The 27,575-nt window shown below is 34.9% G+C and overlaps 6 protein-coding genes across 7 annotated transcripts; 4 read left to right on the forward strand and 2 right to left on the reverse strand.

Annotated features, from left to right (window-relative positions):
- Nucleotides 1–126: 126 nt before the first annotated feature.
- Nucleotides 127–2,432, reverse strand: LOC103831272. 2 transcript variants are annotated; one of them, XM_009107162.3, is made up of 7 exons: nucleotides 2,135–2,432; nucleotides 1,493–1,851; nucleotides 1,119–1,419; nucleotides 812–1,030; nucleotides 574–722; nucleotides 435–494; nucleotides 127–331 (listed from the first exon to the last, which is right to left on the reverse strand). In XM_009107162.3, exons 1-7 carry the CDS (start codon nucleotides 2,373–2,375, stop codon nucleotides 287–289), a joined length of 1,374 nt encoding a protein of 457 aa, XP_009105410.1. In that variant the 5' UTR covers nucleotides 2,376–2,432; the 3' UTR covers nucleotides 127–286. The 2 variants fall into 2 exon arrangements, with proteins under 2 accessions (XP_009105410.1, XP_018508687.1); XM_018653171.2 differs by having other exon boundaries at nucleotides 435–504.
- A 288-nt stretch (nucleotides 2,433–2,720) lies between these two features.
- On the forward strand, nucleotides 2,721–3,379 carry LOC103831273 (protein PLANT CADMIUM RESISTANCE 11). Its single transcript, XM_009107163.3, has one exon. The coding sequence runs from the start codon at nucleotides 2,772–2,774 to the stop codon at nucleotides 3,261–3,263; it is 492 nt and encodes a 163-aa protein (XP_009105411.1). The 5' UTR covers nucleotides 2,721–2,771; the 3' UTR covers nucleotides 3,264–3,379.
- A 637-nt stretch (nucleotides 3,380–4,016) lies between these two features.
- LOC103831277 (probable carboxylesterase 6) lies at nucleotides 4,017–7,664 on the forward strand. The gene is made up of 2 exons (XM_033274357.1): nucleotides 4,017–4,409; nucleotides 4,753–7,664. Exon 2 carries the CDS (start codon nucleotides 6,275–6,277, stop codon nucleotides 7,277–7,279), a length of 1,005 nt encoding a protein of 334 aa, XP_033130248.1. The 5' UTR covers nucleotides 4,017–4,409; nucleotides 4,753–6,274; the 3' UTR covers nucleotides 7,280–7,664.
- Nucleotides 7,665–8,168: 504 nt separating this feature from the next.
- Nucleotides 8,169–11,223, forward strand: LOC103831501 (protein PLANT CADMIUM RESISTANCE 12). Its single transcript, XM_009107381.2, has 5 exons — nucleotides 8,169–8,894; nucleotides 9,695–10,564; nucleotides 10,671–10,742; nucleotides 10,838–11,047; nucleotides 11,140–11,223. The coding sequence occupies exons 2-5, from the start codon at nucleotides 10,438–10,440 to the stop codon at nucleotides 11,214–11,216; spliced, it is 486 nt and encodes a 161-aa protein (XP_009105629.1). The 5' UTR covers nucleotides 8,169–8,894; nucleotides 9,695–10,437; the 3' UTR covers nucleotides 11,217–11,223.
- A 32-nt stretch (nucleotides 11,224–11,255) lies between these two features.
- LOC103831279 (transcription factor PERIANTHIA) lies at nucleotides 11,256–16,588 on the reverse strand. The gene is made up of 11 exons (XM_009107168.3): nucleotides 13,993–16,588; nucleotides 13,807–13,883; nucleotides 13,679–13,728; nucleotides 13,361–13,570; nucleotides 12,757–12,813; nucleotides 12,618–12,677; nucleotides 12,459–12,539; nucleotides 12,334–12,391; nucleotides 11,997–12,268; nucleotides 11,669–11,914; nucleotides 11,256–11,572 (listed from the first exon to the last, which is right to left on the reverse strand). Exons 1-11 carry the CDS (start codon nucleotides 14,058–14,060, stop codon nucleotides 11,426–11,428), a joined length of 1,326 nt encoding a protein of 441 aa, XP_009105416.1. The 5' UTR covers nucleotides 14,061–16,588; the 3' UTR covers nucleotides 11,256–11,425.
- A 5,815-nt stretch (nucleotides 16,589–22,403) lies between these two features.
- Nucleotides 22,404–24,674, forward strand: LOC103831280 (transcription factor HHO2). The gene is made up of 4 exons (XM_009107169.3): nucleotides 22,404–23,241; nucleotides 23,318–23,887; nucleotides 24,007–24,083; nucleotides 24,193–24,674. The coding sequence occupies exons 1-4, from the start codon at nucleotides 23,100–23,102 to the stop codon at nucleotides 24,481–24,483; spliced, it is 1,080 nt and encodes a 359-aa protein (XP_009105417.1). The 5' UTR covers nucleotides 22,404–23,099; the 3' UTR covers nucleotides 24,484–24,674.
- The last annotated feature ends 2,901 nt before the right edge of the window (nucleotides 24,675–27,575 follow it).

Genomic DNA, 27,575 nt, shown 5'->3' on the forward strand with positions numbered 1-27,575 from the left:
GAACATCTACTTTTGTTTGTTTGTTTGTCTAATTAATGTCAATTACTCTCTGGAAACAGCATTGCCTGTATCATACTTAGTTGGTTTTATTAACGCTTGGTGTCATTGATTCTTCACAACACAGCATTGCCTTTATTAACGCTTGGTGTCATTGTTTAAACTTCCATTAAACCATTATAATTAAGTGTCTGTTAACAAAATTTCTTATCTCATTTTTATAAGAGTTAAAAAATTCACTAAGAACCCTTAAGTGGGTTTTACCTATAAACATGCTCTAACTCCTCTACTAAGGAGCATTCTTCAACCGCTTGCTCTTTGGAAAATGATACTCCTACAATATGAAAAACATGAGAGTTACTGAGAAATGGCATGCATACAATTTTGGTGTCTGTGGTAAAATCATTATAAACGTATCATTAAGAAAAAAAACTTGCCTTGAGCCAGAACAGTCGGTGCTTCTTGGCACGTCGACGACGATCAGTAATACACCCCTCCTGCTTTTTCCTAAAATGGTTAGAAAAATGTATTGTTTACAAAAAGAGAGGGAGATAGAGAGAGAGGGAAGGTGCTTACTTCAGAGAGATGTTTTTTACTCGAAAGATGCTTAATGAATTTATCCAGGAGTGTGCGCTTAGTGTAGCACAGTTTGCAATAAAACATTCCGGTAGATTCAACAACACTTGCACTACAGTTCCGAAGAACATGTCGTTTTGTCGCTGAAACTAATAGCTTTAAGAGATTAGTTTGGTGGTTATATATATATATATATATATATATGTAAGTGGATAGAAGAGAGGTAAAAACAAAACACCTGCAAGTAAGCTATCCCAGAGCCACTCAGCAGAAGTGAGCACGACAGACATTGTCCAAGGCCTACAAGAATAAGCCCAAAACAGGTTGAATTTGATTCGTTGTTGTAGCTGGGCAAGAAGTTCTTCAACCCCATCCGATATGATCATCATTGTAGCCGGAGTAGTATTACGACCTCGCCATTCCACCAAATCTTCAAAGATGCGAGGAGATATGACTCCTGTTGTTTCAACAAAAGAAAAGGTAAAAAGCATGCAAGGGATAGTTGCTAATTTTTTTTTTTTTTTTAAAATTCCAAATGGACTAACCAAGAGTGGCATGTGCAACATCGATTCCAGTGGAAGAGAGGGCTTGAAGGTGGCGTTTAGGGGTTTGTGTATGGTCGCCAAAGGCAGTGATGGAGACAGGACCAGAGTAGCCTAGTTCCTTGAAAGCTCCTTCCAAACTAGGACGGACCCGACGAGCATCATAACCGTCGGGAATAGGACAGCAAAACATGTCCCACCACACATGGATTTTAGCTGTAGCATATTCAGGCGTCGCAGCGTAGTTTTTCCCCCACCTCTTCGTTGCTGATACGAGTTCTGTAGGCTTAGGGCGTACAACCTCCTGTAGTAGTTAGACAATTAATTTTTGAACTCTTTTTTTTTTTTTAATAATTAAGCAGAGAGAGGATGGTTACTTGGAGTTGATGCTTTTTAGTGGAGAGATGCTCCTTGAAACAATTCAGGCTTTGGCAATCCAAAGAGCAATATTCGCAATGAAACACGGTAGATAATTCACCCGCGCTTGTGGACGTCGTCGTCCCAAGTAGTAATTTTTCCCAGAGCCACTCCTTGCGAGTGTCCACCATCAATTCTGCACGTTGCCTAATTGTATAAGCCAGACAAATGTGGTAACCCGTGCGTTGTTGTTGTAGCCGGGCCAGATCCCAATCGAAGACATCTAGCATCTGATTGGTTATGATCATCATTGTAGCCGGAGGAGGATTTTCCTCTCGCCAATTCTTCATATGCTCATACATGACTGCGCACGTGCTCTCTGTTTCATTACAACGGACACAAATATTCACTATATTAATATATTAAAAACCAATTAGACTCATGACTGCGCACGTGCTCTCTGTTTCATTAAAAAGGACACAAATTCACTATAGATATATACTGTATTAATATATTAAAAACTAATTAGACTCATGGCTGCGCACGTGCTCTCTGTTTCATTAAAAAGGACACAAATTCACTATAGATACACAAAGATCTAACAATAAACTTATATATATATATATATATATATATATCTATTAAAAACTAATTAGACTAACCAGATCTGACATGTACCACAGCGACTCCAGTGGAAGAGAGAGCTCGTAGGAGGTATTCAGGGGTTTGTTTTTGGTCTCCATAGGCTGTGATTGAGACAGGACCAGAGTAGCCTAGTTCCTTGAACCCTCCTTCTATACTCGGTCGTACACGATGAGCATCAATACCCTCTGGAACCGGACACTCCTTCATGTCCCACCACACCGCTATTTTCCCTGTCTTCGCCGCAGCGTCTAGACTCATCCTCTCTAAACCTTGTCCTCGGGTTTGTTTTCCTCTTTTTTTCTTAATATATATTTATATATGCGTGCCACCGCACTATTGGGCCTAACCTAAACCCACTTAAGCTGTGGGCCTGCGAGTTCGATGTTTTTATCTTTTTTCTTAGAATATAGAGAAATTGCAGCCATAACCAATATTTGCACATATAGAAAATGTACTTTTTTTCCACGGGGATAAGCAACTCAATTGGCTAATATATAAATTTCTAGAAAGGTATCGTAACAAAGCGTCCCTACGTGCATGAAAAGGTGTCACAACGTTACACAATTCAATATATATATATATATATATATATATATATATCGATAAAGAAAGACGAAACCATTCATCAAGTTTCTTCAACAAGTCACACAAACAATGAACCCTTCGTCCAACTTCACACAAGGCCTAACCCATGGTAAACCCAAGGGTTGGTCGACTGATCTATGCGAATGTTGGAGGGACATAAACTCATGTTGCCTGACTTGTTGGTGTCCATGTGTTGCCTTTGGACGCATCGCCGAGATTGTAGACAGAGGAGGATCATCATGTGGTGTGAGCGGAGCGATGTACATGATCATATTCATGCTTACTGGTTACGCAGGGAGTAGTCTCTACTCTTGCTTTTACCGAACCAAACTTAGAGGCCAGTACAATCTCAAGGAGAGGCCATGCTGTGATTGTTGCGTCCATTTTTGCTGCGAGCCGTGCGCTCTTTGTCAAGAGTATAGGCAACTTGAACACAAACGCGCCTTCGACTTGTCCATTGGGTGGCATGGGAACATGGAACGACAGGCACGAATGGCTATGTCTGCTTCTTCATCTGCGGTTCCTCCAGCTCTTCAACCGCCCATGTCTAGGTTGAATTAGATTGGTTCTTATCTGTTTTAACTATTAGTTGTTTGGATCCTGTGACGTAATTTGTAATAATTCGTAATTGTCATTCGTCATTAATTACTTCTCCGGTTTAAACTGTGTCTATTATATGAAAGGAAAAGTTTTTGGCAAATGTTATTTTACAAGTACTTGGATTGCTACCATGTAGAATTGTAAAACGAAGTTTCATTCTCAACCATTCTGGTATGTAACAAATTGTAGTTTAATTTTTTTTCCTGTGATATACTGTCGTGTGTGTGTCTGTGGACCAGAGAAAAGTCTAAATTGCAAGTGTGTATCAAGGCCTTCTTTACATGTGCCACGAAATGTACAATTATACTTTTAAATTTATGGGTTATAATTTCAAAATTAAATTTAATATATATAGATGACTATATTTTTGAACATTATCACATATAATTGGAGTTGGCACTGTTCTCAAGCATGCATTGCATTCACTGTTTTGTTGTTTTTATATCAAACTCTATGGCTGCTTCAAGAAAAATAAGACATCATATCTCTGGTAAAATGGCAACTAATTTCAGCATAAAGTGGTAGACCGCTAATATTATTAATGATGCTAATGGTTCAAACAGTGACCAAACTATTAGTGATATCTCTCAAAGCATCTTTATTGCGGTTTCGGGAAGGAGTTTCTAAAGAAATAACACTAATTAATTAAATGTAAACTAAATTAAAATGGGTGATACCGTCCCTTTAATCTCTGGTTTGCGAATCGGTTTCTTAATAAAAGGAGACACGTGTAAGATGGTGGGCAAGACAAAACGTGTTTTTTCTTTTTCCCTTTTTTCTTTCTCGATTCTTTCTTCTTTCTCTTGTTCTCTCCGGCATCTCTCTACGATTCTTCAACATCTCAGAAGACAACGATGGTTTGTTCTTCGTCTTGTCTTTGTCGATCGATTGAAGATCGGAATTGATGGTTTGTTCTTCGTTTTCTCTTCGTCTTCTCTTGGTCAATTGATGGAAGATGAGAGTTGATGGTTTGTTCTTACTCTTCTCTTCGTCGATGGTTTGTTTGAGGCAGAGTTTGTCGATTGATGGAAGATCAGAGTCATGCATGAAGAAAGGGCAAGTTGAGATTTAACGATCACAAGAAGAATCAAGTCTTCTTCAATAAAGGTCAGGTTCTTCTTATTGTTTCTATGTTCCATTGTATGCAAAGTTGATAGCTTTTTGTTAGGACCAATGAACATAATCGATTTAATATCATTTAGCTCCTTGTGGATCAATATTTTTGGTTTAGTTTAGGAATCTCCGAGAACTCTATTTTCTATTCGTTTGAGTCCTCTTGGATCAATACTTTTGGTTTAGTTTAGTTGATCAACACAACATTAATTTTGTTTCAACCACTATCTGGATGTTAAGGCAGAAGCATTGAATGGTACGAGTAACTCACTCCTTTTGCTAGCTTTTTTCTTTACTGATGGCGTGAGTTAATTGTGATAATGAATGGTGCTTACAGTTAGGTTGTGGTTAGGACAGTGTGCTTGCTTACTCCATAATATGATTGTAGAAGACGAAAGAGATGGATACACCCATCTCAATGTTTCAGAGTTCCAACATGGAGAAGACGCCGGAAGTTCACATGTCGATCTCACGTATTCTACAGATATGCCTTCAAATATCGCCAATATGATGGGTGTTCGAACTCGAATTCGTGATAAACAAATGCATCAACGCCTGAAAGCTGATTTGGTTGAACATATATGGCGTAAATTTGGAGGTGATGAAGACAACAACTGAGCTCCGACTAGTGTTTCAAATTATTGTCGTTTATTTTAGTAATCTTTGTTTTAATGTTTTTATTTAAAATCCTATGTCGAAAATGTTATCTTTTAATATGTTTTATTTAATAAATAAATTTTATCTTAAAAATAAATTAATAATTTTTTTTTAAGAACCGTTAGTTAAGAAACTACCATTGGAGATACAAAACCATAGAGTTTCTTAACTACATTTCTTAACTCCACTAACTACACTTATATAATTAAATAATCATTTAGAAACTCATTAGTGTTTCTATGGATAAAGATGCTCTCACATGTTGAGATGTTTCCTCACGGATATGCCAAAGCTAGTTAAAAACTTTAAATGAAAGGATTGGTGCATGAACAATGAAGAACAAAAGTGGGAGCATATCTTTTTGCTAAGTGTATTTTGACAAAACTATTCAACCAATCCCACATTTCTTCTGACCTTATGCCGTGGAAAATGCTATGCTAGACTACACCCACCACCACAATATTTGATGCTTACGTGCCACATTTTCATCATTGCTAAGAAATAAAAACAAACTCTAACACGACTTGTTGAATAGTCCATCGACTAGTTTACAAAGAAATAATAACGTTGAATATTTGCCTCGCAACTCACTGGATAAGAACAAGTCTTTTGAGTATAGTCCATTCAAACGTTTCCATTATATAAGCATTGACGTCAACATTCTGAAGATTAAAAAGTAAATATGAATGAAAAAACCCTATGTTTATATATAATTTGTCTCAACCAAAACAAGTTTAGATTTTTGGATCAATGAAAAGTTCATGATTTTTTTAGAAAAAATGTGTAATTTTAGTAATTTTATGGTAAAAATTATTGTCGACTAAAGTTACACCTAATTTAGGTCGGTCAACACAAGTTCATATATTTTCTAGATTAATAAGGAATCCATATTTTTTTGGCAAAATGTATAAATTCATTATTTATTTGACTGTTTTCTCCAAAGAAAAGTTACAGTTTATACTAAACATAATATTGTAGCAGGAGTCCACAAAGTTTAGTTCTGTTCAGTTATTGATTGTATTTTGATGGAAAAAATAAAATGGAATTAGTTTCAAACTTACATTTTATATCCTCCTCCTATATAAGAACCTCTCAAATACATCATCAGTCCCAAAACTCTCTATTTAAAGCTTTTATATACAACTATCTAGTAAGAGCTCTTTTGGTGTCACGAAGCTGCACAAACCACACTTGAAAGAAAAATGGAAGCAACCACATTAATTACCCATGTGACGACCAATAACACTAATAACACCAGCATTCATGGACCGGTCGTAGAAGAAGTGGAAGGCCTTATTAGAGTCTACAAAGACGGCCACGTCGAACGATCTCAGTTCGTGCCGTGTGTGGATCCCTCACTACCCCTCGAGCTTGGTGTGGCTTGCTCTGATGTTCACATAGACAAGTTGACAAACGTATGGGGACGTCTCTATGTCCCAACGGTGACCAACTCTACGTCGGTCTCTAAGCTCCCTTTGATTGTCTACTTCCACGGTGGAGGTTTCTGCGCCGGCTCGGCTTATTGGTCGTGTTACCACCAGTTCTTGGGCCGATTGTCTGCTAAGTCACGGTGTCTGGTCATGCATGTAAACTACCGTTTAGCCCCTGAGAATCCTCTTCCGGCAGCATACGAAGATGGAGTCAATGCCATTCTTTGGCTCAAGAAAACAAGAAACGATAACTTGTGGTCCAAGCAATGTGACTTTGGAAGTATATTCTTGGCGGGAGACAGCGCCGGAGGCAACATCGCCAACCATGTCGCCGGGAGATTAGCAGCCGCTGACGCTCTTATAAAGCCACTGAAGATAGAAGGAACGATCTTGATCCAGCCTTTCTTCGGCGGGGAGGCGCGTACCGAGACCGAGAGGCGCGTGGAGAACAACACGGAGAGCTCAGTGCTGACACTTGCGTCTTCAGACACGTGGTGGAGACTGACATTGCCACGTGAAGCAAACAGAGAGCATCCGTATTGTAAACCGGTGAAGATCACGACGCGGACGCTGGTTTGTGTGGCGGAGATGGATGTGCTGATGGATAGGGCGATGGAGATGTGCGATAGTGATAAGAAAATGATCAGGTGTGTGGTGTACAAAGGCGTTGGACATGCGTTTCAGGTTCTTGGTGAGTCCCAGCTTGCTAACACGTTGACTCTTCAAATGTTGTGCGACATCGATGCTTTCATCCACCACTCTGAACCTTTAAATTAGTTGTGTATGCGTAAATTGTTTATGGTAGCACTTCTATATTTGAATCTTAGATACTAAAAATTTATAGGAATTAAGATAACTTGATAATAACCTGCGTTCTGCAGGATAAAGCATATATTTGATTTTAAAATTACAGAAAAAAACTAAAATTTAAATGTCTAGAGGTTTGGAAAAATATTCAGAGCACAATTATGTAAACAGTATTTTTTAGTTTTTATGTGTTCGTGTTGTTGCGTGCATGAACTAGGCCAAAAAATTATCTTACGGTGAGTTGAGGGAAGATGACCCATAATTTGAGTTCATGCTAAAATTTGAGACCAAAGTTAAGTTTGTAACTAATTAATAACTTATTTGAAAATTCAGTTACAATAAAAAAAAACTCATTTGATAATTAAAGAAAGAAGATGACTGCTAATAACTTGTGTTCAGAAAAAAAGAGGACTGCTAATAACTAAAAGGACCCTAACTAAAAGTCTCAAATAATGTCTTCGAGATAATTGTATCGGTGGACAATTTGTAGACAAAAAGCCTAGTTCACGGTTGGCGTTGAAGGCAACCTCATTTTTTCTTCTTTCTCCTTTTCTGTGCTATTTTATTTTTATCGTACAAAAAACAAATAAAATAATTTCTATGAACCCTATTATCATCTATGACTTTTGGAAAACCGGCACTATCAATTTCTAGGACACAAACTTTGACCATTTAATTTTGTTTTCAACTTTTTTTTTCTCTCGAAATAATGCAAAATTTGAAAATAGGTGCGTGCAATTTATGTAGACGAAAATCAGTCCAAGAGTCAAACATTATTTAACAAACATATTTGCGGTAACCAATTATTTAATCTCAATTTACTTTATGAGATAATTTGAAGAAAAATGCTAAATCTTGTAAATTAACACCAGAGGTGGGGTCCTGAGCACAATAAATTGAAACATCGGCATATAATCCTTAAATTTTCTACTCTCAATTTCTAGGACACAAACTTTGACCATTTAATTTTGTTTTCAATTTTTTTTTCTCTCGAAATAATGCAAAATTTGAAAATAGGTGCGTGCAATTTATGTAGACGAAAATCAGTCCAAGAGTCAAACATTATTTAACAAACATATTTGCGGTAACCAATTATTTAATCTCAATTTACTTTATGGGATAATTTGAAGAAAAATGCTAAATCTTGTAAATTATCACCAGAGGTGGGGTCCTGAGCACAATAAATTAAAACATCGGCATATAATTCTCAAATTTTTTAAAAAAATTTACATAGAAAAAAAACCTCCAAATTTATTTTTAAAAAAATTTCGAAAATCCTCGCTAAAGTCTCCAACATCTCATGAACATCCATGACTATCACAAAAGGCCATTTAATAGATTTTAGGTATTGGAGCTTATGACCAAATATTTGAGGTTTATTTTTAGGGGGTAATGCTTACTTTACGTACCTTTTATAGTTAGGGTTTGGGATATTCAATATTGATGATTACACTAATTCTTAATTTTAATATAAATTACATATATTTCATAACTTTTTCTTGTTTTTTAAATTTTTCGTCAAGAGATATTGTTTTGATATAATCACGTTGAAAATTAGTCTACACTCAAGTCAAATGGTCAAAGGGTGTAAGTAGCCCTGCGATTTCGGTTATTTGGTTCGGTTCGGTTCAGGTAATTCGGTTTGTCGGTTTAATCGGAATTGAGAATTTTCACCGAAAAAACCGATTAAAAATTCGGTTCAATTCGGTTCGGTTTCGGATTTTTTCGGTTTATCAACATTGGTCCGAAAATAACCGAAATAAATTTTGAAATCGAATTTCGCAGTTAAATCGGTTATTTTCGGGTTAAATCGGGTAATTTCGGTTTGTGGTTGGTGCCGGTTTATTCGGTTATGATTCGGTTTCACCTGTATCGACACAAATAGAATAACAGAGACTGATTATTTACTCATTAATCGACACAAACCATAACAACTAGCTAGTAACAACGAAACCCCAAATCGTTTCCCACACAAACCCTAAATCGATTTTTACAGAACGTTGAAAACAAGAAAAGAAAGATAAGAGAACTAACCTTGTGATCGAAATGATATCGAGATGAAGAGAAGATGGTCTGGTGGTCAGAAAATCAGACAAGCCAAGATCAAGATCGTGTTTAACAGAGAGGTGATTAGGTTACGCCGTTTCTAATTTTAGGTTAACGGTGACTTAAGGATAAGAGAGATAAGATTAGATTTATATACTTAGGTTAAAATCGGTTATCCATTCGGTAATAGTGAACCGAACCGAACCGACGTGATAACCGAAATAAATTAAAATCTCTGCCGATCGGTTTCTTCATAAGAACCGAGCCCTAACCGATTTCCTTATTACTCGGTTCAGTTCGGTTCGGACCAATCGGTTCGGGTCAGAATCCCAGGGCTAGGTGTAAGCTCAGTTTCTTGGACTTCACCAGTTATCAATTGTGATCGAGTGAGTACATTGTAAAAGTTCTTGGTAAAATTTGGTACATTGTAAAATCCACAAAACCTTGTTAGTTTCGTACTCGCGAGTCATTCCGATTTCGAGAGCTTGTATTTTTCGATCATTACTGAATTTGTTTGATTTAGATATGGTTCATAAGACGTAATTAACTGGAAAATATGAAAAGACATCATGTGTGATTAACTATAGTCTAGTGTTAGATGTAATTTTTCCAACAACGCTTTTCTATCATACAAAAATTAGTTTCATATATTACACTATACAGTATTATTACTACATTTAGATTAAATTCGTTACTTTGTCATGACAAATAAAACGTTATTATCCCTTTGATATTATCGTCTATAAGTTTTACACCAACAAAAATTGACGTTTATCTTCTTTCTCTCTCTCTCTTGTTGAAGCTTTTTGTGAAAAAAACTAATGTTTATTGCAAACAAGTATATATATTTAAATAAATTTCCCCGTTAGTTTCCTGATTTTCTCATCGAAAAATCAGTTTCCTTAGGAAATGTATAGAACCCATTCATCTGGAAAACAACGTTAGAAAAAAAAAAGCGATTATAAATTATTATTTGTTATTACAATTGATTTAGAATATATTGTTGTAATATATTTGAATTGAAAAAAAAAGAATGGTAAATTCTTGTTGTATCATTAATTACTGAAATCGGAAACTGTGAAATGTACGGGGATGTGCCGGTGTTTATGGCGGAAGGAGAGTTGTTCAGGGATCAACCATACGCAGGAGAACTTCCTCAGGGTCTATGGACCACCGGTCTTTGTGATTGTCACGAAGATGGTTGCATTTGTACGTTCCCTTCTTAAATCATATTGTCTTTCTATAATCATATATATATATATTCTCTTGTTTGATTAAACCTTTCTTTATTGTCTCAAAATGGATTCTTTTAAAGGTTTTCAGACAGCTATAGTGCCATGCGTCTCCTTCGCTCAGAACACCGAGATCGTAAACAGAGGAACCATACGTAAGAAACACGTTACCTACATTTTAACATTGTAATTAACATGTTTTGTAGACAAAAATTCTAATTTTTTAATTTTAATTTTTTGGGGAATGTAGCTTGCATAAACGCAGGTTTGATTCATCTAGCGTTAGGGTTTGTGGGTTGCTGCTGGCTTTACGCGTTTCCAAGCAGGTCAAGGCTTAGGGAACATTTCGCATTGCCTGAGAAACCATGCAGTGACTATTGGGTCCATATATGTTGCACACCGTGTGCTATCTGCCAAGAGTCTAGAGAACTCAAGAACCAAGGCGCTGATCCTTCCCTCGGTATGAAATGGCTTTAGAACCAAAGGATCTTAGCTTTCTACAAACTAAAAGCTCACAAAATATATTTTCTTGTTTTTTTATTTTTCTTTCAGGTTGGGTTTCGAATATAGAGAAATGGAGACGAGAGAAAATAACTCCTCCCATTGTTGTACCAGGCATGAACCGCTAAGTGTTGCCTTGTCTCTTACGTTTTGTAACTGTTATGTTAGATCATGTTAATTAGCTTCTTGTTTTTCCTCAGTTTAGCGTAGGGAACAAGTCAAATATAAACGATTCTGAAATGGTAACGTTTACACAGCGTGCTAAATAAGTTTAAAACATATGATCTAAAAGGCTACAAAGGAGAGAGCTATGCTTTCTTTTGGGCCACGACAAGGCTTAGTCCCTTGGTCGGGCTAACCATAAAGAGCTAAGTGCTCTAAGCCGACAAATATAGTCATGGATGACCAAAAAGGCACGAGCAGCTTGTCTTGTCGTGAGAATCCTGTGAAGCTGTTGCAATGTTTGTTGCCTCAAAAGATCCGCCTGCAAATATTTTATATATAACCTTTCAGTTTTTTTTTTTTTAAGTTGTATTTTACTACTAATTGTTGCTTCTAAAAGAGGTTTTGTTCTCTTTACCTGACGAAGGAAGTTTTCAAGAGTACCAAGCTTCCCCATTGCCATAGCCATATGACCCATATAGTCAGCAACATTTGCTGAAGAGTTTGGACCCATTGAAGCAGATGAAAGCGTCTCTAGAAGCGATTGTTGCAAAGCTTCCATGCCTTGTGACAATGCATCCTCTGCTTGCTGAGACGACTGCTGGAGATTGCATATACCTATCAACTGCTGATCAGTCAATGGATCCACATGGTTCCCCAATATCTACAAACAAAAACACAAAAACAGATTAAGTGACAAAGACCAAAACCAATGATTTGAGTGAACCCTTTGTTTGTTTCTTTACCTTGAGTAGCTCAGATGATCTGAAACCACCTAACCACATGAAGAATCTCTCAGCAGGGGTCTGCCACATGCCTGAGAGCATGTGAAAGACGTCTACTTTAGTACCAATTCCCTTCAACCTGAAGATCTCATCGTAGTGACTCATCACAGCGTCCACTAGTACACGTAGCTCGTTGTCACCTAGCTGCGAATGCACACCCGCTCTTAAGTCGTTGATCAGCCTTTGATGCTCCTCCATCCAACGTGCATATTCCAATTCAAAAGAAAAGACACCTACAACATTCATTCTTAGTAAGATCACTTCATATTACCAAAGTTCTATAAAAGGAAAGTCTTACCATTTCCGGCAGGCGCATGAGTGTTTTCCCTTGAAGCTCCTCTTTCAACCGAACATCCCTACATAAAAAAGAAACCCATTAATACAAATCACAAAAAGGTTGAAACTTGACAGTCGTTTTCAGACCTGCTGTTGACGAGCTCTTTTGAGCTCTTCCTCTAGCTGAGCTAGCCTGATCCGACTGTTCTCAAGTTGCTGAACATATGCCTAATTAAGAGACAATGTAAGCATATTCAAAGATAAAGGAACATGAAAAAGTTAAGTTTAATGAATAAGGTACAATACTTTTTTCCTCAACCGGCTTTTCCTAGCAGCCTCCCGGTTCTGAGCAAGTCTTCTAAGGGTCTGCCAATAATTTGAATGTCAAAATTGATTAAACTTTAAACAAAAACAAAGATCTACCCCTTTATTCACTAGGGTTCACCTTAGATTGATCTGAGCAATTTGTAGCCAAAAGCATCCCTTGATTAACTCCATTTAACTGATCAACACAAGCAAATTACAAACAAAAACAGCTAATTTTAAAAATAAACTCCACAACCATAACAAACTCAGTATGCAGTAATCAAACTAAAAATAAAAAGAAAGTGGTTTACCATACAAAAATCATAACAACTTTACAACAAATCAAATATATCAATAAAAAGCATGATATTTTTACAAGCAATCACATTTTTTTAACCTACAGTTCACTGAAGTTCTATCCAATATCTACAAAAAGGAAGAAACTGTGCATGTAATGGGCAGTAAAGCTCAACAACCAATGATCCATGGTGAGTTTCATTAGACCCATAAAAATAAAACAGACAAAGCCCTTATTGAAATAGACGAGACAGAGAGAGAGAGGGACACAATCTCTGAGTAAATAATGTTTTGAGATCGAATCTCAAGGTGACCCATCAATGGCTTATTACAAAACCAACAAGAGACAAGACAAAACTCCAAGTGAAGACACAGACAGAAATGAAAACAGAATCTTTTGGTGAGAGTGAATGAAATTTTTAACGAAGAAGACAAAGGAACAAAACCTGAGACTTGTCATCAGTATCAATATCTGTGGAAGTGTCAGTATGTTGACTGTTATCAGCCATGGCTGAAACCGAATCACACCACTTGTCTAAACTGCTGTTCACTTCTCCTCCTCCTACTAACCTTGTTCCTCTTTGGTACATTAACTCCCCTGTGTCCAAACACTCATCTTCTCCTTCAAGTCTCTCCCTCAACCCATAGTCCATGACCTTATTAAAATCAGAGTACACAATGAAATAAAAATTGCTAATAAATATATATTCTTTTTATTACACTTCAGAGATAGATGGGTTTGTTGTAAAGGAATCAACTTTTACCGTATCAAACGTCGTGTAGTGTAAGTTGTTGGAAGCAGCAACAGTGACATCTGCAGAAAGATTGATTTTTTTCAAACAAAGCTTAAGACTTTGTACTTGTACAAAAGGTGAGGAAGAAAGAAACTAACTTGGACTCAAACCAACAGCTTCGTCATGATGAAACCCGTTGATGGGCTGATGAAACTCGTCAAGACAACTATCTCCTCTGTTTTCATCATTAAAAACATAGAAAAAGAATGGTCCTTTTGTGATTTTCTTTTTTAACATGTCAAAGCTTTTGAGCTACAGAAGATGGAAAGGAGATGTGTGTGTACCTGAAGAAGAAAGAGGCTTGGGAGTAGAAGTCAGGGTTGAAAGGAACGGTCTTGAAGCTGCTTTGCATTGTTGTTGTTGAGGTTTCTTGTGGAGATGGGTTTCAGTAAGAAAGAAAGACTGTGAAGTTAAAAAGGGATGGGAAGAGGAGGAAAGATTTCATTAAAGGGTGAAAAGATGGCGAATCAGTACGGCTGGCTGTGTGAGAGGATTCATCAATAATAAATAGATACGAATAATAATGTAAATATAGACAGAGAGAGAATCAGAGAAAGATTAATGAATTGCGTCTGAGAAGGTGGGATTTTAGTTTCCCAATACCCAACACACACAACCACGTACCCCCCATTTTATTCTTATTTTAAGTTAATTTACTGTTGTGTTCAAAAAAAAAAAGAAGTTAATTTACTGTTATAAGTTTTTAACTTTGAACGATTGTTGGAATGTAGAAACTAAATTTAAATTTAATTTTTATTTATATTTTTGAAATTACCAATCATTTTTATATTAATTTTTAAAACTACATCATCAAAAATAAAAAAATATTTATAAAAACTTTATTTTAAAGCAATATATTTTAAGTTATGGAAAATTATATTGTTGTGTCAAATATTTTTTTACCTTTTAAATTTAAAATTTAAAGTTGTCGTTGATGTAAATAAATAAAAAACTTACTAATTAAATTGTAAATAAATTTTTCTACAGTTATATCCTAATCAATCATCACCTCTACTTCAACATTATAAATATATTATGTGTTATCAAGAATCTTACATAACTTATACTCCCTCCGTTTTCCAATATAAGTCGTTTTAGAGAAATTTTTTTGTTCTAAATTATATGTCGTTTTCGGTTTTCTATGTAACATTTATTAATAATTAATGTTAACTGACCAATGATAATATATCTTTTATTTTTCTATTGGTTGAATTGTGGTTATGTAAATAATTAATGATGTTTTTGTTTCGAAAATATAAGAAATTAATGATTTTCTTAATCTATGTGCATAACTTTAAAACGACTTATATTAAAAAACGGAAGGAGTAGTATATTTTAAACCAAATACAAATCATGTGTATTTTCGAAATTTAATGGGTCTTATCTATTTGTTTAATTTTACTATTTTGCTAATATAGTTCTTGCTGCAGTAAAAGAGTTCAGAACATAGCAAACCCCATAATCATATTTACCAACAATGCTAGTTTATGGTTTTGTTTGTTTGATTATTTATAGTAATATTTAGTTTACTAAAGACAAAATCATTATAACAACACTGCTAAAACGAACTGGGCAGTGGGAAGCCCAAAAGCAAGAAACGTAATTAAAGAAAATATAGCTAAATTTTTTGGAACCCTTGTTCTTTTGAGTTAGAAAATGTTTTGTCTTAGAGAATTATAATTGCGTTTAATGTTTTTTCTTTTACTTTTTAGCATATCTGGGTAATTTAACCAACAAACCATTTTTACTGATTTATTTTCTGTGCAACCAAACCATTTTTACTGATAAATCTCGAAAATATAATAGTTTAAGCATGGAATAAATGTGTATATTTTGTCTGTATATATGTAATGCAGAGCCTGGATATTTCAGAAGCAGAGGGTCATTTCCATCTTGTTACTGTCTGCCAAAGTTGAAAATAGCCTCTCTACAGTGCACTTCGAGTTATTTTTTCCCCATTCACAAAAAGGAAATATTTACACACTCTATTTTTGTTTTATCTATCTTTTTTTGTTTTATTTTTATTTTATCTATCTAATTCAATAAAATATACATGCTTATGACTTATTCGAAAATTTAAATAGAATAAAACTGTAATCAATGCATAATTGGATTGTATGAAATGTACTCATGAAAACGTTGCGTTTTCTCTCCTTCTCTCCTCTCTTCTGCTAATTTCAAAAGCAGGTGGAATTAAGCTAGACCTATAGCTAGCCTAAGGCTTCGAATGGTAAAAGCAGTTCAAGCAGGACAGATCAAGCAGATCATGCAGATCAAGCAGGACAAGTGCAGATCAAAGCAGGACAAGTGCAGATCAAGCGGATCATGCAGGAGAGAATCAGATCAAATAATTTCGTATAACTTATGAATGACAAAATCAGTTCAAAACTATAGATCATATATTAAAACAATAAAAATGACACTTAGATATCTAAACAAATATCTTAGATGTTATAGGATCGGCCGAAATGCCTGTAAATATTTTTTTAAGATACTTATACTTTTTTATTTTCTTATTTATAGAAATTAAAAATTATATGAGAAAAAATAATAAGTTGAGAATGATAATTTTGTATTGTTAAAGTTGTAAATGAAATAAATAAAAATATTGTATTCATAAAATTAGATAAATATATTTTTTAAGTTATGTGTTGTAACAAAGTTATTTATTGACTAAACAAAAAAAAAGCAGATCAACACCACCAAATGTTGGCGGGTGAGATCTGCATGCAGATCTCCTGCTTTTTCCACAAAAAGACAGAAAATATTGAACTGCATGCAGATCTCCCGCTTGAACTGCTTTTACAAACAAAAAATGATGAATGGTGAATGCAGTGCGGGAGAACTGCATGGGCAGGAGATCTGCACTTGTGCTGCTATTCCATTCGGACACTAAGCTGTTAGTTTTTCAACGATTTTTGTAATTAAACTCAATGAGTATCTATTTATTAACTTCAATAAAAACACATGTCAATGAAAACTAGTAGCCATAACTCATAAGCAGGCAATAGTCTGGCTTGGCTTCTGAAGCTGATGTGATGTTGATGGAAAGCGAATTACTATAATCTTCCATTTTATTAATTTTGAATACATTAAAGTTAAACATTAATAAGTGAACGAATTATAATAGTATCCTTCTTTAATGATAAAAACCAAATAATATAGCAGAGTTATTAACTTATCTTCAGTAGACCGATGAAGAAGAGCATTAAAACGAAATACATTGCTTGAAAGAAACATCTTCCTCTTATAAATGGAGAAACAATAATGAGCCTTATGGTTTTTGTAGATACCAAATTAAGTTTGTACATTTATTACTGTCTCCTCTTCTATAACCAGCAAACTCTAGTTCCTCTCGGGAGCTCCACTGACCTTTCTTGTACCAATATTCACTCTTTTTAACTCTGATAAAACATGCATAGTACTAATTTATTTGGTATAAACCGGAAATTGTAATACATACTCTTTTATCCACCATGCAGAAAACGTACCAGTTTTGAAATGGTTTGGACCATAGAGTACATTGGCAGAGTCAATGACGTTTGGGTTCTGTATAGTCTTGTGGGTATTTTCTTGTTTTTACTCGTCAGAGTCCGATCTTGTCTCTTTCCCTCTTCATTTCTCCGTATCCTTTGTACCATTTTTTTATGAAGTCACTTTCTTATCGACCTTTTTCTTGTGAGACTAACTCTTTTCCGATGATAAATAAAGTACGTTAGTGTTACATTTGACCAAAACAAATCTTCAACAGCTTTCCTATTGATGATTTGAAGTAGGAAAAGAAAAGACTATGTTTGTTAATCACTTTGTTGTGGGCAATAAAGACTATAGACATTGCTTTAAAGAAAAAAGACTAGAGACATTGCTTATAAGCCAAACCAAAACTTTTCAGTCTTGGAAATTTGGATTCGAAAGGATGTAACGGGACTTCCTTTACTGGGTGTAAGACCATTAGATTACTTTGCAATAAAAATCAAACGAGGGTTTCAAGTTAACTCTATTAAAAAGAAACTAATTAAGGCTGCAGCCTAGAATACAATGCATATCTTGAAACTGGAACAATGTTCATCGAATTAGTTTTCTACAGTACTTGAGAAAGTAGATTTAGAGGATGATTACGTTTAACTATGAGCCTCCACAAGAAGCTCGTAAATAAAGAATGAGGTCTCTCATTAATCTCATATAACTCTGTGGTCAAGCACCGATAAAAGAAAACGTGGGCCTTATCTGCATAGTTTAAGAGGGTCTTATTTACTGATTTAGCAAAAAAAAAAAACTATAAGAATTTATGTGTTCTTACGCGTTGTTTAGCCTAACAATATGTTGTTTCAACTCTCGTTACATGTTTTAATGAGAAAATATATAATATTTTTTTTGTAACTTAAAATAATTTTATTTTGGTTAGTACCAAATATGAGATTCCCAACGACCGGTGCGACGGTAAAAAGTGACGCCACGATAGTGAGAGCTTCCGAAGTGAGAGCTTCCAAATATGATCCAAGTTTGGCTAGAGCTCATGAAGCTTTCATCAACATTTTTGCTGGCCCGGTTGGGTAAACAATAAGGTCAGAGACATTTACATCATTTTTTGGGCATGAACACACTCTTTAGCATTTGGTATACTTAAAATATACATATAAATCTCTTGATAACCCATCCGGAAAAAAAAATTAATTTCCTACCAAATTCCAATGAAAGGCAAAGATAAACTAACATATCTACAAATAACTGTATGCTCATTGGAAATAAGCTAATTTACCAAACAATTAGAGAAATAAGGAAATAGTATACTTTGAATTATTCTTGTGACGTAAAGCTAGTAATGGAACAATAAACTAAACACACGGTCACACTCTATACATGTACTTTGGGATCCGTATATACCACACAACAAGATGATCGAATCCTAAACGTCCACATGGCATTATCTAACTACTAAATAGAGTTTGACGCTATATCTTAGCCGCTCTCGCCGGGAGCAGCATATCGCCTCCACCGTGAGTTTTCCCGGTTATTCTCTGTTTGATTTCGCTCGGCAGATATGTGCTCGGTTGTGCATGTGCATAAATCATAATCTCTTTTGAAAGTCTTAACGTTTTTTTTTGGTTGGAGCTAATCGATGGGTTGGTTCTTAGGGGTTTACTATGATATTGGTGAAAAAACGTTATTGTCTGATGTTGTAAGCGATTAACTGATCTGTTGACTTGTTTTAAAAAACTTGTTTTACTAGTTTGCTTGCTTCGTAATTTTGAAGTGTCACATGAGGAATTAATGATTTTTGTTTCCATTAGAAATTAGGTAAACGCAGGACGTTTTGTTTTTGCAGGACTTCTGAAGAATTGGTAGAAGTCGAAGCAGAACTGGTTGGTTTTACAGTGTTGCTTCTGCATCGGCCTGAGAACAGACTATCGCAACTGCCAAACTGTTGATATGGACTTCTTGGATAATGTTAACTGTGTTGTCTACCGGCATACCTGGTATTATACCTTCATCAACACCTGAACCACATACTCCATCTTGTTTAATTTGGCGTTGTGTAGTATCACTCTGTAAGATGGATCCATTTTCATTTATTTCCTGAGCCGGAGCAAATGTAAAAAAATCACAATAAGCTTGCCCCTTTCAGACTGTTCAGCGTAGTTCCTTGTTCAATACTACAATATAGTATACGCAGTAAGTTTTAAAAACAATAGATCATCATGCAGATTACATGCAATACTCTTCAAAAATAATGTTTTAAATGAAATTAGCATTAATTTTTGTCTTCATTTTGAAACTAAACTCCGATTGTGGGCAAACCAACCTCAAATATAACTCTGATTCACGACCATGCATGGTTTCTCTATAATTGGTCTGACCAACACACCACCTTCCTCTAGCCAATGCGGACGTAAACATGGCCATGAGAAGTCCACGAATCATTCACTCTATAATTGGTTTTTCCCCTGCACACATCAAGTAAGAGATAGAGAGAGATACTTGCTGTTATAACAAGACATGCGAGGAAACTAGTTGACAGAAAGATGTGAAACAAAAGATTAGAGACAAAATATCGGTAAAGTCGAAGTTTCTACTAAAGTGCAACCACATTCCACATTATGCATCATTTATAATAAATAAGCTCATTCTCAAGATCCGAGCGTGTTGCTGCAATTATGAACATCCTTAATGCCAGAGAGCCAATACTCAAGAGATTACCGGAATCCAATCCATAACATTCACAAGACTCAATCTTGCAAGTAGCTGAAAGCCTGAAACCGAACCACAACAGAAACATAGAAAGGGTCTGAATACTTTAGAAAGTGCAGAAATCCAGAAGAAACATCAACATATCTCTTGGAAACTTTTAGTACATGATTTATCAGTTTGCTGCAAAAGCTGATTTTGACATGTAAATTATTACTTGGCACGAGCCATTATACACAAAACCTCTATTATGCTATTATGTGATAAATTTATGATCATGTTAATTGGAATGTATGTGGACATGTTCATCTAGACATGATCTTTATTGATCGTTTATTTTTTAGAAAAGAAGTAGTTAATTTCTTAAGACTGTTCATTATAGTCGACAAAAATAAATGGATCATATGGAGAAGTCCAATTCAACATGAACATACTATTTGACAGCTCTATTATAAATTTAGCAAATAGTTTATGAAGTAACTATTTTTCCTTTCAAACACCAAAGCAGATAGATAAGTTTTCCTACCGGATAATGATGAGAGTCCTCATGCATGCAAATTAAAGTCAGGTCAGTCATAAACAACAGCCAAAACGCACATCTGAATTGTGTTTGCATATGGTGGTCATAATATCTAAAGTCTTATATATACAACTTCTTTCATAGCACTAGATATATGACACAAACACACCTTTATACACAATCATCTAAATATAGTGCATGGCCTTAATCGTATAAGGTACTAATTGATGTTATGAGAATATTCAGAGGATGTGATCACATTTTGAATGGGCTGGAATTGACAACAGTACTCCATAGGCGGAATTTTTACCACTATATGTAATGATATTTTTTGTTAAATTTATAGCATGTCTTGTAAATGTCCTTTTCGAAGATATCCTCTTTGGATTAAGTATCTTATCTATAAAAACACGAAAACAAAGATATAATTAATCCATGGCTAACTATAAAGTCAGATTGGTTTCACTGTTGATTGTGATGAATGTTGAAGAAACTATTGTGAAGAGAGCTCTCGGATGTGCAAGTTTTTTTGCCTTCATCCCCAAACAAAGACATTTGGATAGTCGCTATATTAGATAGTGTTGCTTCTTTTCCTATAGACACAATTTTTATGATTATGTGCCTAACAAAACCATAGAGCAATTTCGTATAAATTTATTATGTGTCCCACACAACCTCCACTCAAAGGACCAAACATGTGTTGGTTCCCGCTGTCCATTAAACTGAGACAAATAAAGTTCCTAAAGTAAAAGTATACATTTTTACGCTAAAGCAGATTGAATTTTTGGACAGAAAAACAAGTTGAGAAATGAACCTCATATATCTTGAATAAGCATGTTGTTTGTTTCATCTACAAGAGGCAGTTGATATGATGTCGTTATTATCTGGCTACAGATGGTTTCATAATTATCACTAGAAGGAAAGCCAATAAACATTGGTCCATAATCATGATTCTCAACTGAAAAATGCAAAATACTCTTTTGTAGGTGTGTGTCATATTATAACTGTATTAATCTATAATTTTTTTTTTTTTGATCAAACAATATTTTATAAATAACTAGTCTCCATTAGAGGAGGAATTGTTTACAAAGATGATAACAAAGCCATACTGGCTAACAACTTTGCTGCAAGAAAAGGCAAGCAAAAACACAAAGATAGAAGCAATCATTATACATAAACAACTAACATTGCCGAAACGTCTTCGTATCTCGACAACACTAGGCTTAAGCAGTGGAATGACGCCATGGAAAACAAAGAACACAATCAGTGAACTAGTGCTTGTGATTGGTACTGCAACTAGTGCAGAAATAACAATCGTAATACTGGCTACAATAGCAGAGGCGATATGACACCAAGATGCTGAGCCTTTGAACAATACAGAGAACAAATCATCTGTAGAGCAATCTTCCAATCCAAAGGCTGACCGTGCAACACATGAGCAGCAACGATACAAAAACAATGGTAATACGGAAGTTGAAGTTGGTTTCATAAGAGTGATGATAATGAAGATCTGAAACCACAACCAAGCTGAAAATCTGCAATTCAACATTAAGTATTTCACTCCAGAAAAAGTTAGACAGATCTGAAACCAAGATGTAATAGGCAACAAACACTCTATAGCAGAGTAGAAGGAAGTAACAGGAAACAAACACCCTATAGCATTTTTATACCCCAATAGTTTCACCCTATGTCATTTTTATAAGGAATCGAATCATCTATAAAATCATTTGCTTTTCTAAACTAATGGAAAAAAAAAATTCTGAGAAGTTAACAACGAAACCAGATGCTACACAGCAATAATGACAAAACAAAATCTGGTCGCATTAAAATTAAATAAGGGGGAAGAATTTGTCACGTGGACACGCGCGGGCAGTAGAAATGACTCTTGAGGAGAATCAAAGGTCGGACATATAAACAAAAGAAAGAGACTAATCATCAATCCAACGCGGCATGGGGGCAAATATGTGAATCTCACGCTTCTTTAAGATTCTTCTTTTACAAAAAAAAAATATTTGTTTTTTCTCGTGATTCCTTCTTTTTTTTTTTCCAACGAATATTTCTTTATTATATCAGTTTCAATTTTTTCCCTTGATAAAGTATCTCAACAAACAATGTGCTACTAATTACCTGGTGAGCTTACCCATAGATTACATTATCATGTACAGATTTGTTTACGTCTCTCTGGATTCTGTTGTTTTATTTTCTCTAATTTAGTAGATATTGTTGACTCTTCGTTTTTTTCTCTTTTTTTCTGAACAACAGTTGAGAGTCTTCGTTCTTATCTTCAAAGCTTAAATAGATTGAGAATAGTGACATCAGTTTTCCAGCCTAATCTAGATGCGACCAAAACTGAATCTGATCCCTTCGAATATTCACACAACACCATATTCAAATTTACCACTTTACCCTTTTCTTTCGTTTTATATCTAATTTTTCTATTATTCCACAACTCAAAAGATTCCGTTTAGGTACGCGACGCCCCGACCTCGAACCCTTCTCCATTCATTCATGTCCTAAAATCTCTCTCTCTATCTATCTCATCCATGTTTTTGATTCCATTTAGATCCAATATTCTTTCTCCATTTAAAAAAATCCAACCTGCTTCCTCCCACCCACTTCTCTATAGATCTTAAAACCTATTGCCTTGTTTACTTTTAAACCTCCATAGCATAATCAAAAATAGTAATGATGGTTCAGAAGATGGAAGTTGATCACGCCCATAAAATGCAGAGATGTCATGAGTATGTTGAGGCTCTCAAAGAAGAACAAAAGAAAATACAAGTGTTTCAACGAGAGCTTCCTTTATGCTTAGAACTCGTTACACAAGGTAAACTTTATATTATATTTTTTTTAAAAAAACTTTATACAACTTTCACTTTAAATCGGGTTTTGATTTTATGTAGCAATCGAAGCTTGTAAAAAGGAATTATCCGTTACATCGACAACGTCAGAGCAGTACTCGGAGCAGACCGCGAGCGTGTGTGGTGGTCCAGTTCTTGAAGAGTTTATACCGATCAAGAAAAGCAACAACGAAGAGAACAGAGAACACGAGTCTCCTCGTGAGGTTGATAAGAGTGACGTGGACAGTAAGAAATCTGACTGGCTTAGATCTGCTCATCTATGGAACCATCATTCGCAGGATCCAGACATGACAGTAGTGGTAGCTAAGAAGGCGAGAGTTGTTGAGGTGAAACCGAACAGCCACAACCGCGGTGGCTTTCAGCCGTTTCAAAAGGAGAAGAAACGCGTCTTCTCGGAGACTGATCTGCATCCGGCGGTGAAGGCGACCACTCCGGCGCCGGCGACGACGACTTGTTCCACCACGGAAGTTGGTGGTGCGGATAAAGCGGGAGAGGAGCAGATACAGAAGCAACAACTGCAGACGCAGACGCAGAGGAAACAAAGGAGATGCTGGTCGCCGGAGTTACACCGGCGGTTCCTTCACGCGCTTCAGCAGCTCGGAGGATCGCATGGTAATTAAAAAGATTAATTTCATTTAACGATGCTTATCTGTTCTCTGATTGGCTCATTAATAGTTAGTAGTTAGATTAATAAATTAATCATTTGTTGTTTTTGTTGTTGTTGTTTCCAGCTGCAACACCAAAACAGATCAGAGATCATATGAAAGTTGATGGATTAACTAACGACGAAGTTAAAAGCCATTTACAGGTTACTACTATATTTTCTATGTTTAATTCCTATTTTATCTCAAACTTTTTAGCATTTTATTGGTAATTAATATATATTGATAATTACTATTTTGTGGAATACTAATCAGAAATATAGACTTCACACAAGAAGGCCAGCCACGGCTCAGGGTAACGGAAACTCGCAACAACCGCAATTTGTGGTGGTCGGAGGGATATGGGTGCCTTCGCCACAAGATTTTCCTCCACCGTCAGATGTAGCCAATAAAGGTGATGGTGTATACGCTCAGGCGACGGCACAAGCACCAGTAGCACCGCAATCTCCGAAGCGTTCGGTGGAGAGAAGTAGTGGCCGGTGTAACTCACCAGCGGCATCTTCCTCTACAAATACAACCACAACTTCTGCTTCTCCTGTGTCATAAGATTTTGTAGCAATCTAGTGGGTTTGGTTTTGTAGGTTAGATGCAAGTGAGTGTAATAAGATTTGTAACCGAAGAATGTTCTTTCATAAGCATATATATGAGATAAGTAAAGAGTCTTTGTTTTCTATCATTTGATACTATCTTGTTACTGTTAGATAAATTATATTGGATACTGTCTTGTTAGTGTTTGATTTATTTATCTGTTAGTGCGAACTGATGAGGCCCACGAAGGGTATACAGCATAAGATTTTTTTTTTTTCAAACCATACTTCGTTCATTGCATTTAAATAAACAAGAGTTACTCCACAATGGGAGAATTCATACATGAGCGGAGGACAGACTTAGCTAACTCATCAGCCAAAACATTCTTAGAACGAAAAGTAAAACAAAAGGAGATGGATGTAAAGGAACTACTCAACATGCGGATGTCGTGGAGGATCCCAACAGCATAAGAATAAGAATCTAAGAAGAAAAAATTCTCAGACATAATTGTCAACTTTCTACAAGATTTTTGCTTGTATTGTATAAACAAAAATCAACACCCATTAATAGCGATTTGGCCACTGTGTCATCTTTGTAAATAGGTTCTCCAAAAAGAGTTACCTATCAAAACTAACACTATTATTAGGAAAAAAAAAATACAGTATATATATTTACCTTTAAAATGCGAGATACTCAGGCAACCCATTTTACAAATTTTAGCAGATTCTTCACCTTGTCGTGGGCTGCACATGAGCTCATTCTCGAGATCCATAGTCCAAGATGGTATTTGTGGAATAGAATGTTAGATTTTGTCTATATGTTTCTTCTCTCTTGTCCATTTATGTGAACTTTAGTGTGTAGAAGATAAACATCTTATTCCTGATGGTAGTTTATAGAATATACCCGAACTTCCAGTGATCTTCATAAGTAGTTGAAATTAAGATATTGAGAATAGTTGGGATTAGTGATGTTGTTTTCCAGATTGTTTAGCTTTACTGACCTAGGCAGAGACACTTGAGTCTATTATGTGGATAAGGGAAGTTGCTGCATGTATTTGCTAATGTTGATAAATTCTCTTCCGAATGTTCTTTTGTTTTTAATTGTTCTGTATAGATAAATCACTGAACAGACATATATGATGCAAAAGAGCAAATGAGAAAACTGGGAGATGCAGCCATTCATCAAGAGGTGACAATTTTTTTTCAGGATTACTTTTGCTCCTGTGAACCTGAATCGAATTTGTCTTAGTCATCTTGACCCTTAGAAAAGTGTCACAACTTTTACATTTTCAATCCCATTCTTGAAAGTTCGTTCCCATGTAAAACATCACTTAAACACCAAAACCAGTTTGACATATTCTGCATCCACATCATCAACACATGTTACCCATATGAACGGGGGTATATATACCTTCAGTTATAATACAATAAAATGGAGTTAAGTCAATGTACTATGTAGCAACCATACGTGGAGACAGCAGAGAGGGGGCAGGTGTTTCACCGCTCTTGTGCAATGATGCCAATTAAACAAAGTGCGTTTTAATCATAATTATATAATGATTACTCTTTTCAAGATCCTATCTCTCACACAACATATACCAGTAAAATGATGACTCGGACCCTCTTTTACTTTGAGGGCTTGTTTGTTCACATTTGGCAACGATGGAAGAATGTCATGTGGTGACGCGTGACTGGTGAGTATGTAAAAGAAAGAAAACGGAATGTTGTGGAATCACGAGTTATGGTGAATGTTGGGGCTTTTTTTTTTTTTTTTTTTTCTGTTTAGATGTTTGGATCAGCGTCTCTCCCTTTCACCTTTTTGCCTTGTTTATAATTCTTTTTTCTTGTGAAAATCTATCATAAATTTTCTGGAACCGGAATCCATATATACTCTTAGTGTTTTAAGTTTTGAAAACGTAATGCTATTCTTGTTTTTAATCATGATCACATTAGTTATACATGATTCTATAAAAATAATTTTTGAAAAATATAATTAAAATGAAGTAATTTTTGATCAAAAAAACTGGAAGTAATTTATCTACCAAAACTAGCTTAATATCATTATCTAATTGTTCATGGACCATTTATTTTGCTCAAATGTTTTTTGTTTTATTATTTAGCTTTTTGTTTTGACAGCATTATTTAGCTATTTTCGCAAACAGTCACCATCAATTTATAAATCTGCTATCTAATGATGAAAAACATTGAAGGTGATTGGTTGGAGTTTATTTATCTACTTTAGCTTTATTTCTTTTTAAGTCACTAAATTTTATCAATCATCTTATAGTTTTATTTTTAAAAGTTAAATCATACGTCAAGTTTCTATATATTAATTTTTACCAATCATGATTTAATTTTATTTTTTAAGCTACAACAAAAAAGTAAAGCAATTTTTTTTTATGTATTTTAGGCAAAAAATCTACATCTTCTTTTTATAGACGGTTTAATCTGTAAAATAAAAAAACTATCTATAATATCAAATAAATTAGATAATCATAATAAAAAACATTTATAACTATTTTAGTTTAATTTTGGGTGTTTTTAAAATTATTAAAATATTAAAAAAAACATAAATATTATTTGCATATCACATTTTAAATAATAGTAATTTTTGATAATTTATAAAAAAATATTAAAAGAAATTATTTTAATTGATAAAAATAATTATTTCATATATACATCACATAGTTCACTTATTTTATTTTAAAATATCTACCGCCTATAACTTACAAATACAACAAATTTAATTACATCAAAAATCTTTAAAAAAAATCTACAGTAACAATTTTATAGATAAATCTAAAATTTTACAGCTTAATTTTTACAGTCATAGTCGAACCAATCACCACTATTATCAGCTTCAATCTGTATGCAACTATCTATCTGACAAGTATGCTTCTGTTCAAAATTTAATTATTTGTGGGATACCCACGTGTTATTATATTCTTAACACACTATCAAACCTGCAAGATTTCCACATTTTTCTACCCAAGATAAATAGAAATCCAGTTGCCCAAAAATAAATAGAAAGCCTTTAATATTTTACAATTTACAGTATGCAATTATATATTACATACTATATAGTTTCAAATATTTTATACGTACCCCTCA

Source organism: Brassica rapa, chromosome A07 (genome assembly GCF_000309985.2).
Source record: "Brassica rapa cultivar Chiifu-401-42 chromosome A07, CAAS_Brap_v3.01, whole genome shotgun sequence".
Classification (NCBI taxonomy): Eukaryota; Viridiplantae; Streptophyta; class Magnoliopsida; order Brassicales; family Brassicaceae; genus Brassica; species Brassica rapa.

What these genes read in the sequence shown, in the direction of transcription:
- LOC103831279 (XM_009107168.3), bottom strand. Translation starts at nt 14,060, where the DNA reads ATGCAAAGCAGCTTCAAGACCGTTCCTTTCAACCCTGACTTCTACTCC. An exon ending in CAAGCCTCTTTCTTCTTCAG is followed by an intron (nt 13,884 to 13,992) that starts GTACACACACAT and finishes TGATGAAAACAG; the next exon opens with AGGAGATAGTTGTCTTGACG. An exon ending in AAAGAGCTCGTCAACAGCAG is followed by an intron (nt 12,392 to 12,458) that starts GTCTGAAAACGA and finishes TTTTTTATGTAG; the next exon opens with GGATGTTCGGTTGAAAGAGG.
- LOC103831280 (XM_009107169.3), top strand. Translation starts at nt 23,100, where the DNA reads ATGATGGTTCAGAAGATGGAAGTTGATCACGCCCATAAAATGCAGAGA. An exon ending in GCAGCTCGGAGGATCGCATG is followed by an intron (nt 23,888 to 24,006) that starts GTAATTAAAAAG and finishes TGTTGTTTCCAG; the next exon opens with CTGCAACACCAAAACAGATC. An exon ending in AAGTTAAAAGCCATTTACAG is followed by an intron (nt 24,084 to 24,192) that starts GTTACTACTATA and finishes AATACTAATCAG; the next exon opens with AAATATAGACTTCACACAAG.
- LOC103831277 (XM_033274357.1), top strand. Translation starts at nt 6,275, where the DNA reads ATGGAAGCAACCACATTAATTACCCATGTGACGACCAATAACACTAAT.
- LOC103831272 (XM_009107162.3), bottom strand. Translation starts at nt 2,375, where the DNA reads ATGAGTCTAGACGCTGCGGCGAAGACAGGGAAAATAGCGGTGTGGTGG. An exon ending in CTAAAAAGCATCAACTCCAA is followed by an intron (nt 1,420 to 1,492) that starts GTAACCATCCTC and finishes TAACTACTACAG; the next exon opens with GAGGTTGTACGCCCTAAGCC. An exon ending in CTGGGATAGCTTACTTGCAG is followed by an intron (nt 723 to 811) that starts GTGTTTTGTTTT and finishes TAAAGCTATTAG; the next exon opens with TTTCAGCGACAAAACGACAT.
- LOC103831501 (XM_009107381.2), top strand. Translation starts at nt 10,438, where the DNA reads ATGTACGGGGATGTGCCGGTGTTTATGGCGGAAGGAGAGTTGTTCAGG. An exon ending in TCACGAAGATGGTTGCATTT is followed by an intron (nt 10,565 to 10,670) that starts GTACGTTCCCTT and finishes ATTCTTTTAAAG; the next exon opens with GTTTTCAGACAGCTATAGTG. An exon ending in AGGCGCTGATCCTTCCCTCG is followed by an intron (nt 11,048 to 11,139) that starts GTATGAAATGGC and finishes TTTTTCTTTCAG; the next exon opens with GTTGGGTTTCGAATATAGAG.
- LOC103831273 (XM_009107163.3), top strand. Translation starts at nt 2,772, where the DNA reads ATGAACCCTTCGTCCAACTTCACACAAGGCCTAACCCATGGTAAACCC.